Source organism: Phlebotomus papatasi, chromosome 4 (assembly GCF_024763615.1).
Source record: "Phlebotomus papatasi isolate M1 chromosome 4, Ppap_2.1, whole genome shotgun sequence".
Classification (NCBI taxonomy): domain Eukaryota; kingdom Metazoa; phylum Arthropoda; class Insecta; order Diptera; family Psychodidae; genus Phlebotomus; species Phlebotomus papatasi.
In genome coordinates this window covers 2168743-2180953 of record NC_077225.1, presented here as the reverse complement: position 1 = coordinate 2180953, position 12211 = coordinate 2168743, and the positions used below count along the sequence as shown (strand labels likewise).

The following is a 12211-nucleotide window of genomic DNA, read 5'->3' as shown; positions in this document are numbered from 1 at the left end:
GCGCGCAAATTTAATCCAAAACGTGTCTCCAATCTTAAATTTAGTCAAATTAAGGCAATCAGTAACAAAGTTAAGGACAGTGAATAAAGTAGTGGTGATTTTGTATCAAAAAAGAACTTTTATTTGGGTAAAGACTGGGTGAAAGTGGAAAGTGGAATCCACGAGGCTCTGCAGAGTAATCCGGAAGACTGGTTGGAACAAGTTGAGGCCACAGGGGAAGTAAAATTTTGATCCTTCTCCCCAGGATATTAACCAAGCCTCCTTGTTTCCACAGGTAACGACAAAGGGATCACAGTCCACAAAGCTCTGCCACAATTATTCAACTTGATCTCTTTAATTTATAGGTAATCCACAAAGAAGAAAGAGAGAGTATAGCAGGTGATTAATTCCCGGCATTTTATTCTTTTTTCTTAAGGCAAGTACCAAACAACGCGTGTCCACTCGAAATACGTCATCTCTTATTTTTAAGAGATCTTATAGAATGGAAATTCTATACAGGCTCTAACCTCTAAGAACAATGAGTCTTAACTTGGTTAAAATTAGTATATCGTTTAATACTTTTTTTACGTACTTTGTCTAGACATAATTAAAATAAAGCGAATTGCAACGAAAAGCCAACACACGGAAAATTTATATTTTTTCGCTGATTACCGTAAGACTAAAGAGATTTGTAATCAGAACATTCTTATAGGAATTTTATTACTCTACAATTTTGCTGAAGACCATTTTCTAAATGAAAAGTAATATCTAGTTGAAATATTTTAACAGGAAATTTATTTTTTTGGTGGCCAAAGCTGTCAAAGCCGAATATTAGGGCATCTCCGTGAAGTCAAAGTTGGTTGTCAAACTGTAAAATACACTGACAAGAGAGGTTCTCGGACTCTTCAGCGAGTTCATTCATGAAACTTTGCATATTACCTAATTTTGGCATCCCAAATTCAATGGTGATAGTAAAAAACTTCGATTGGCATCGATGCCCCCGCTACAGGGGGTGGGGTTAGGGATCAAAATTCATAATTTTGACTCTAGCAGCCAGAGCGTTAGAAATAGCGACTTGGGGTCTTCAGGTGACCCCCCCCCCCTCATAAGTTAACTATAATTAAGTTAAGTTATAATTAAGTTAACTGTGCTATATATAGCTGAAGTTTAAATGGGTTAAAAAAACACCACAAATACGCCCAGCCCAGTGATAAAACGGTTCACATTGTGTTTAAATGCACGCACATCACAATAAAAATACGGTTAAGATCGTTCTTAATAATGTGAACAGATCAATCATAAAACGGCAAATACGCTTAAAATCACGCACAGGTCTATAGTAAAACGGTAAATGCGCTTAAAATCACGCACAACACAATCATAAAACGATAAATGTGCTTAAAATCACGCACAACACAATCATAAAACGGTAAATGCGCATAAAATCACGCACAGCTCACTCATAAAACGGTAAATGTGCTTAAAATCACGCACAGGTCTATCGTAAAACGGTAAATAAGCTTAAAATCATGCACAGGTCTATCGTAAAACGATAAATGCGCTTAAGATCACGCACAGCAAATCATAAAACGGAAAATACGCTTAAAATTACGCACAACTCAATCATAATACGGTTAGGATTGCACTTAAAATCGCGGATACTACAATCATAAACCGGTAAGTGCGCTTAAAATCACGCACAGCTCAATCATAAAACGGTAAATAAGTTTAAGATCACGCACAACACAATCATAAAACGGTAAATGCGCTTAAAATCACGCACATCTCAATCATAAAACGGTAAATGTGCTTAAAATCATGCACATCTCAATCATGAAACGGTAAATGTGCTTAAAATCACGCACAGGTCGATCATAAAACGGTAAATGAGCTTAAAATCACGCACATCTTAATCATAAAACGGTAAATGCGCTTAAAATCACGCACAGCACAATCATAAAACGGTAAATACGCTTAAAATCACGCACAAATCAATCATAAAACGGTTAGGATTGCACTTAAAATCACGCACAACTCAATCATAGAACGGTAAATACGCTTAAAATCATGCACAGCTTAATCATGAAACGGTAAATGCGTCTAAAATCCCGCACAGCTCAATCATAAAACGGTTAGTATTCCGCTTAAAATCGCGCACAGCTCAATCATTAAATGGAAAATGCTCTTAAAATCACGCACAACACAATCACAAAACAGTAAATATGCTTAAAATCACGGACAACTCAATCATAAAACGGTAAATGCGCTTAAAATCACGCACAGCACAATCATAAAACGGTAAATACGCTTAAAATCACGCACAAATCAATCATAAAACGGTTAGGATTGCACTTAAAATCACGCACAACTCAATCATAGAACGGTAAATGCGCTTAAAATCACGCACAGATCAATCATAAAACGCTTAAAATTGCGCATAAAAAAGCGCTTTGCGTGATTTTAAGCGCATATACCGTTTCATGATTGTGTTGTGCGTGATTTTAAGCGTATTTACCGTTTTATGATTGAGCTGTGCGTTATTTTAAGCTCATTTACTGTTTTATTATAGACCTGTGCGTGATTTTAAGCGCACTTACCGTATTATGATTGAGTTGTACGCGATTTTAAGCGCATTTTCAGTTTTATGATTGTATTGTGCGTGATTTTTGGCGTATGTACTGTTTTAAGATTGAGCTGTGCGTGACTTTAAGCACATTTACCGTTTTATGATTGTGGTGTACGTGATTTGAAGCGCATTTACCGTTCTATGATTGATCTGTACGTGATTTTAAGCGTATTTACCGTTTCATGATTGAGTTGTGCGTGATTTTAAGCTTATTTACGGTTTTATGATTGAGATGTGCGTGATTTTAAGCTCATTTACCGTTTTATGATTGAGCTGTGCGTGATTTTAAGCTTATTTACCGTTTTACGATAGACCTGTGCGTGATTTTAAGCGTATTTTCCGTTTTATGTTTGTGCTGTGCGTGATTTCAAGCACATTTACCGTTTTATGATAGTGGTGTACGTGATTTTAAGCGCATTTACCGTTCTATGATTGATCTGTGCGTGATTTTTTGCGCACTTACCGTTTCATGATTGAGTTGTGCGTGATTTTAAGCGCATTTACCGTTTTGTGATTGACCTGTGCGTGATTTTAAGCACATTTACCGTTTTACGATAGACCTGTGCGTGATTTTAAGCGCATTTACCGTTTCATGATTGAGTTGTGCGTGATTTTAAGCGCATTTACCGTTTTACTATAGACCTGTGCGTGATTTTAAGCGTATTTTCCGTTTTATGATTGTGCTGTTCGTGATTTTAAGCACATTTACCGTTTTATGATTGTGCTGTGCGTGATTTTAAGCTTATTTAACGTTTTACGATAGACCTGTGCGTGATTTTAAGCGCTTTTAAAATTTTAAAACTTGTTTATAAAGTGTTTTTCTGTGACTTTAAAACTTTAAAGATATGCGTGACTTTGAAATATTTAATTTTAAAAATTATTCCTTCCAAAAATTAGCATATTTTTGTTCATGATTGCATATAGTTCTTTATATATTTGAAATTCAATACATTATTCTCTTTATGGATGTTGGTTTTCTCCTAATATGTCCCATTTCATTGCAAATTAGCTTTTTTAACACGTTTTGAGTAGAAATACAACATTTCAACCAAATTAGTCTTTCCTACCCATGAAATCCCTGGAGTCACTCAACCATTCTTGCCATTTTTTTCAATTTCAGCTTAATTTTTGTAACAAAAGTGTCCTGTATCCCTTCGGTAACCAAGTGACTTTGAATTTTTGGAACAGATATCATGGGGTCACTATCAGAGATATTTATAATGCAGTTATCAACCTTCAGTCTGGCCAGTAGCGTTTTCCACATGTACTTATGTTTAATCACTATAAATTTTGTCGATTTTATGTACATCCTGCAGGGATTTTCCATCCAATACAGAAAATTTCTGACGCAGACGACGCAGATTCATTGCGGCAGTATTTCTGGACAATATATCTTCTTTTAACTTCTTGTAACATGCCATTTTAACCTAAATTTTAAATTAACAAAAAACATTTTATTTCTTATTATTTATCATTTTATTTATATGCATATATTGATCATTAAAAATTTTAAAAATGTGCAAATGTACTATTTGCTTATTAAATGATATAACTTCAAAATATAACCGGATTAAAAGAAGTTAGTTAATTATTTCATCTTTTTGAGGTACTTTTCCAATTGACGCAACAAACTTTTGACGAATTAAAGATAATCAACTTTTGGCAAACAATTATTTTTCATATGAAATAAGATTAATTATTATTTATAAAATACATTAATAAGATCTACGGATTACAGGCAACCAATTTGCAAAAAGAAAATTTTTAAAAAGTAATTTTTTCTATCTTTTTTCCCACCTAGTTTCTTCAACATACAAGACGTAACAAACTTATGACACCTACTGTATAAAGAAAATGTATTATATTAACAGTAGGGTAACTGTCCTAATTCAAAACCATTTCCAGACGCTTTAACTTTGACAGAAGATTCAACACATTAAGTTCATATTTTTTCTGAAGAGAATTACATAAATTTGCTCCTTGACTCTTCTAGAATGTTACTATTTAGTGCAAATTCTTTAAATTGAGTTTGAAAACTACTTTAATACAAGAAAAATTAAAAAAGTGCAAAATTCTTCTATTGGAAACAATTTAATCCAAATGGAGACAAGGGAAATTTTCCAATTGGAGACAAACACTAAGTGATTAAGAAAATAGTTTATTTAATCATTTTTTTAGATGACATTTTTAGTATCCTCATTCTCGCCTTTTTGCTCTTTTACTTTTTGATCATCTTTTGAACCGTTTAAGAACTTTGCATTGTCAATACCGTTACAATCAAATGGTAACAAGCCGCATCCTCTAAATCCACTTTTTGCTATATTTTCGAGATTAAAGAGTGGCAATGCATTTTATAATACCCTTGCAAGATTTCTTGGTTTCAATCTGTCTCCATCATTTTCCATTCTCCACTGAGCTAAAGCCCAGTGGAGAATGGACCACCTTTTCGCCTTTGGGAGAAAGCATAACACCAGTTTCGTCTAGATTAAAGATGCGATCAGGAGGGAATTCCAGAAGATCTTTCGATTCTAAGTATTCACGGGTTTTCTCAAACCAGTCAGTGATGTTCTCAGAGGTAACACAGGCTCTTTGGGTGGTATATGATTCTGGTTTACGACGCGACGGCTTAATTCTGGATGTCTCTTCAAAAACTTCCTGAACCAAGCATATCCTGGCCTTCCATCTACAAACTCATTGGTGATCTCGAACTTCTTGCACATGAGCTGTACAGTGTCGAGGACTTGATCCTTAGTTATGGGATGCCATTTGTCAGCGCATTCCAAAATCCATTCAACAAGCTCGTCTTCCATGACCTTTGGTACAGTGGGGCGCCTTCCCACACTGCATTCCTACGGATATCTTCTAGTAAGCTTATTATAAAGTGTTGATTTCGGAACGTGAAACAAAACAGACACCTCTTTTAGTGATTTTCCACAACGAAAGGCTTCCAAAGCTTTGTTGAGTTGCTCTTAAGTATAGGTTTTGTTCTTTTTCCTGGTCTTATTTTCCTTTCCCATCTGAAACAATAAGAAGATCGCTCCAATAAACCCATATTTTCGGTGTTTCCCATTGAAGCACTTGCGCACATTTCACAAAAGTACTTTTTGTTCAGAAAATATGTAATTATTTTAATTGAGCACTTCACTTACGGTTAACAATAAAGTTTAAGACTTAATTTCACTAAAATTTGCCAGATATAGTGCATAAACGTCAAAAAATTAATAAACAACAATCAGCTTACTTCCCTTTTTCATAAGAAAAAATGGTCGATCGATGAATATTTTCGACGGTGAAAAGTTACACTGTCAATTGAAATGAGACTTTTAAATGTTAAAACTTATTTATATGAATGGATTTACGCTTCATTTGAACCACAAGGAACTAAATAATAAAAATACAGCACAGAAAATATATGAGTAAAAATATAATTAGAGTATTTGTTATGGAAAAAATAAGTTTCCATTTGGAGTAGCAAAAAATTTCCAATTGGAGCAGGTTTTGAATTAGCTTAATTTACCCTAAAATAATTCATATTCACAATTTAATAATTCATTTAATAAAGAGAATGTTTAATAAAATATAAATATAATATAATATATTACATTATAATTGTATAGAATTTCCATTCTATAAGACCTCTTAACAATAAGAGACAAAAGACGGTTGGATTTCGAACATGCATGGAGGGAGAGAGAAAGAGGAAAAAGTGGTGAATAGTATCAGCTGGAAAGAAAGTAGGGGGAATGAGCGGGAACTTGTCAGGGCATTACGTAAGACTTGATTTTGCAAAGAGACGTGAGGAGAGAAAATTAGAAGTTTATTTTGTGAATTATTATAAAAACATTAACTTTAAAATACAGAAAAACGACAGTGACGTAGAGTTAAACTGTGTTCAGTCTAGTAGTGGAGAAATACTTGTAAATAAAATAATTGGTGAAGGTGAAAAGTGTGTTTCACTGCCTCAGTGGATTTGGTGAAGGGCATTAGGCGGTCATCGAGGAAACGTCTTCTGGAAAATCCAGCCGCCTACGTTCCGGATCACTGTTGAAGACATATATTTATAGGAATATATATTTCCAGGTACGTGAATATCACAAACGGTAGAAGGAAGCCCAAGAAACACACAGTCCCTGACAGATTTATAACACCACAATATATTTATAGGTAAACTGGGCAGGAAGAAGAGGGTATTAAATATCACAGAATCCTATCACAGAGAAATTATTGTTTACCACAGGTAATTCTCCACATCAGTGGTCCTTCGAAGGAAAAGAGACCCCAACGAGGAGGCTTCAGTCACACGGCATCAGCCACGAGAACCTCGCAGTTTCGCCTGTTGACATTCGCACTCTGAAGACAATTGCCTTGGAGAAAAATCTTGGATATCTGCAGAAAATCTTTGGCCATTCACTGGGTATCCAGCAGAATTGAAAAGGAACTCCACGAAGAAGAGGACAAAGAAGCAGCTCCAAAGATGGCGAGTATCAAGAGTCGAAGCGCATATAAAGGGCAACTTACCAGTGTAAAGATAGCCATATCCCGCTACCATGAAGATGAAAGTCTGTTGAGTAGAGACGGTGCTCGAGCGTACCTTGAGACGAATTTGGAGATTTGTGACAGAATCAGGGTTCGATACAATAGGGTACAGGATGAAATCATTAACCAAGCTGAATCAGAAGAAGAGCGCGAAAGGGAAATTGAGGAGCAAAATAATTTCCTATTGGAAATTGATGAAGCGGAAGAGAAACTGACTGAACTGATTGTCAATATCAAAGTCAATGAATCTGCAAAGAAAGATCTTTTCCATTCAACCGTCATTGAAGATGAACGAATTGACAAACTTCTCGATGGCTTCTCAAAACTCGTAGAGCGTATGGATGGTAGCGAGAATTCCAAGTATTCGAAACTCGAACCAGTGAAAATCCCCACATTCAACGGAGAGCATGCGCAGTGGCGTTCATTCAAAGAGATGTTCATCAATCTGGTGGACAGCAACAAGAAACTGTCAAAGACGCAAAAGCTGTACCATCTCAAGACGAAGTTGACAGGAAAGACCTTTGACGCCAATGATCATCTCGATATGTGTGATGAAAGCTACGACATAGCGTGGGAAACCATCACAAACCGATTTGAGTGCAAGAAAAAGGTCATAAACGGTCACATCGAACGCATCAAGAGCCTACCTACTCTGAAGAATCCTATCGTCGATGATCTCAGGAATATCTACGATGTCTCCACGACGACTATCAACGCAATGGACGCTTTGAAGGTCAACACTCGAGATCCGTGGATCATCTACGAAGTCCTAAGCAAACTCGATCACGAGACACAGACGTTATGGTCGCAGGAGCAGTCAGACGTGCCAACATGGGACGAGTTTAAGGTATTTCTAAATAAACGTTGTAAAGCTTTAGATTTATGTCCATCCACGTACACTAGTAATGTAAACAGTTCAGGTTCAAAAGTTCAAATTCAAAAACAAAAAATTGTAAGGTCCCTCACGATCTCTAAAGAAAATTCAAGTCAAAAGCATGAGTCATGTAGCGTTTGCAAGAAATCCGCACATAAGTTGTGGAAATGCGGTAAATTCAAGTCATTTCCTGCAGCCAAAAGGCTCGAAACTGTTAACAATTTAAATCTTTGCATGAATTGTATATCAGAAAGTAGATCCCAGCATGCTGTAGACAAATGCCCTTATCCTCCTTGCAAGCATTGCAATAAGTCTCATAATTATTGGGTTCACGATGCTCTCTCCAACCCCCCGTCAAAGGTTACTCAAGACAATCCTCAATCAGTTTCCGAGGATCAGAAGAAGCCAGCCGTGCTAAGTAGCTTTCTTCCGTCAAACAAGAGTGCCAATGGTGAGATTCATCGCTCTATTTTGAAGACAGCATGTGTAAGAATTCTGGATTCCCAACAAAATGTCCATGTGTGTCGCGCCCTTTTGGATTTTGGATCCGAGATTTCTGTGATGACAACCGAATTGTGCCAGAGATTGAGATTGAAGTTGCAAAAATCCCCTTACACTCAAGTTGAAGGATTTCAAGGACAAGTAAGCAGCCTCAAGCATCAAGTGAATGCAATCCTCATCCCTCAGGAAGGAACGCAAATTTCTTTGCAATGTCAGGTTTCACAAAAGATCTCCACCAATTTGCCTACATCTCAGATAAACCCTCGGGATGTAAGGGTTCCCACGGGATTCGTGCTTGCTGACTCAGAGTGGCATGTGTCTAGGCCAATTGACCTACTCATCGGAGCAGCACACGAAGACGAAATTATGCTGGACGAAGTTTACAAAATGGGCCCAGGAATTCCATCACTCAGAAATACCGTCTTCGGTTGGGTAGTTTGCGGAAAATGGCAGCCTAATGGCGCACAATCAGCAGACACTCCCCCCGTTTGCCACACAATATCCCTGAAAACCATTGATGAGACCCTCAGGAAATTCTGGGAACTCGAAGAACTCTCAGAAGAATGTCCACAAACGGTCGAGTATAGGGAAGTGGAAGAATTATATTCAAGTACGACAAAAAGATCGGAAAACTGTCAGTACAATGTTCGTCTACCTTTGAAGGGAAACTTCGGTGAACTCGGATCTAACCGAAAGCGAGCTTCAAGGCAACTGAACTTCCTAGAGAGAAGGCTCTCACAGAATCCTCAACTATACAAGGAGTACTCTAATATCTTTGAAGAGTATCTGAGTTTGGGAATCATAGAGAGAGTGCCTCTGATCGAGCTTCAAGCTAAGTCATATTACATGACATATCACTGTGTTGTTCGAGAAAACGCGTCATCTACCAAAGTCAGGATCGTTTTCAACTGCGGATCTGTTTCTGAGACCGGCATAAGTCTCAACGATGTTATCAAAGTGGGGCCTGTCGTTCAACCGGAGTTGATAGAGATCTTGTGGAGATTTAGACGATTCCCGATTGCACTATCCTGTGACATTGTCAAAATGTATTTGCAGGTACAACTCAATGAGGATCACAGAGATTTGCAACGTTTTCTTTGGCGAACATCACCAAGTGAACCAATCATGGACTACAGGTTCAAGACCTTGTGTTTTGGCAATGCTGCGTCACCCTATCTTGCCACAAAGACGTTGATCAAACTTGCAGAAGATGAAGGAGAAAATTACCCACGAGCAGCAGAAGTTCTTCGGAACAATTTTTACGTGGATGACTGTCTATTGTCAGTGGAGACCACAAAGGAAGCGATCGAGGTGCAGAAAGATCTCATTAGTCTTCTCGGCAAAGCTCAAATGAAGCTATCCAAGTGGCAATCCAACTCTCCGACAGTACTTCAAACATTGCAAGAAGGCAACACAGAGGCAAAGGAAGTCTCAATCTCTGATGGCTGCGTGAAAGCGCTAGGATTGATGTGGAATCCGTCAAACGACACCTTTTCATTTCAAGTCGATACAATGGTCGAGAATTTAGTTCCAACCAAGAGAAATATCCTGAGAGTGGTGGCAAGGATTTATGATCCGCTAGGACTACTAGCCCCCATCACAATCAACGCGAAATTAATCTTGCAGAATCTTTGGAAGAATGAGATTGACTGGGATACCGAGGTTGAGGGAGATATTTTGCGAGAGTGGAAAAAATTTATTGCCTCACTACAACACATTCCGTCTATGAGAATATCTCGATGGACATCGAAAAACGAAAATGTTTGTGAAGAGCAGCTCCACATGTTCTCGGATGCCTCCAACCTAGCCTAAGGAGCCGCAGTGTACCATGTCACCAAGGATGTCTCAGGACGAATTTCAAGTCAAATGTTGACGGAAAGTCGAAAGTTGCGCCAATCAAAACTAAGACAATCCCGAAGCTAGAACTTTGTGCAGCAACACTTGGGGCCAAACTGTTAGCAAAGGTCGCAAAAAGTCTGAAAATCAGCAAGGTTTATTGTTGGGTAGACGCCAAGGTAGTTCTTACGCAAATTGCATCCGCTTCAAACAAACAAGACGTTTTTACCAAAAATAGAGTGACAACGATCAGAGAGTTGACAGCTGTTGAATGTTGGAGACACGTTCCCACAAAAGAAAACCCGGCAGACCTCATTTCAAGAGGAACCACAGCCATGGAGTTGGATAACTCATCATTGTATTGGGAAGGCCCTCATTGGTTAAAGGAGAGTGATTTAACCTGGGAAAGCAAGGAAAGTGTTCCACCAGCAGTCGAGGAGTCACAAGACATTTCAGTCGCTACACTCACTGTCAACAAGTCAGAAGGAAATTACATTTTCACTACCCTCGTGTCAAAAATAAGCAACTTATCCAGAATGAAGAGAGTTCTTTTGGTAATTTGCAAAGTTGGCCAACTCTTGAGATTCAGAGCATTGAGGACTAAAGGTCATGCAGGAGCTCATCCGAATCAACCCACAAGTCATAGTGCAGCAGACTTAGTCTGGGCAGAGAATCAGTTGATAAAATGGGACCAAGAATCTCATTTTCCGGAGCTCATTCAGGATCTCATGAACAACAAAGCAGTGACCATCAACAGCGCAGCAATGAAAAAGTTGCACCCGTTTCTGGATGAGGAGAGAATTTTAAGGGTCGGTGGCAGATTGGGACATCTGGATGATGACTATAACACCAAATATCCAAAAATTCTCCCACGCAGTGATTTGACAAAGCTTATCATCCGAGAGATGCACTTATCACTATTGCACCCCGGGCCACAGCTATTGCTAGCTCATTGTCGAAGAAGGTACTGGCCAATAGGTGGACGTCATATCACAAGAAACGTTGTCCACATGTGCAAGGCGTGCTTCGTGCACAAAACTTCTCGAGAAAATCAGATAATGGCAGACTTGCCTAAGCACCGAATTTCGTTGGTAAGGGCATTTTCCAGCGTGGCCATTGATTGCTGCGGGCCATTCTTTATTAGAACAGGCGCCGAGTCCCGTGGACGCACTCAAAGGATCGACATAGTTGTCTTTGTATGCACCTCAACCAAGGCAGTCCACCTGGAAATTGTAAGCAGTTTGTCATCAGAAGCATTCATGAGCAGCTTCAGACGATTCACTTCACGTAGAGGAGTTTGCAAAGAAGTGTTCTCAGATAACGGAAGGAATTTCCTAGGAGCATCACGTGAACTTCAACGTCTGTTAGCAGAAGAAGCTCAAACCATTCAAGACCAAACAATCAACCAGAACATTACCTGGCACTTTCAACCGGCTCGTTCTCCGCACTTCAACTCTTCACTTCATTTTTTGCTTTTGGCACCACCGACTCAGTTGCCTGATGAAAATCTTGCATCCGTGAGGATGAACCACTTGACAAGATGGCAATTGTGTCAGCGGATTGTACAAGATTTTGTGAGAAAGTGGAGGCTATCCTACTTGCACACACTTCAAGAGCGTTCGAAATGGCACACGGAGAAAGTGAACCTGAAGGTGGACGACATTGTGATTCTGCACGATGCTTCCATAGGAAACACCAAATGGACAACAGGAAGAGTTGTTGGAGTTCATACTGGAGCGGACGGGAAGGTGAGAGTTATTGATATAAAAACCCCGACAGGAACCTATACCAGGTCAGTGACTAAAGTCGCCAAACTTCCAACATGTGAGAGTCACAATCTCCCCCGGGAGCATGTATAG

General features: G+C 38.6%; 1 protein-coding gene across 1 annotated transcript; it reads left to right on the top strand.

Moving 5' to 3' along the window:
* Positions 1 to 10888: 10888 nt before the first annotated feature.
* LOC129808497 (uncharacterized) lies at positions 10889 to 12211 on the top strand. The gene has a single exon (XM_055858275.1). The coding sequence runs from the start codon at positions 10889 to 10891 to the stop codon at positions 12209 to 12211; it is 1323 nt and encodes a 440-aa protein (XP_055714250.1).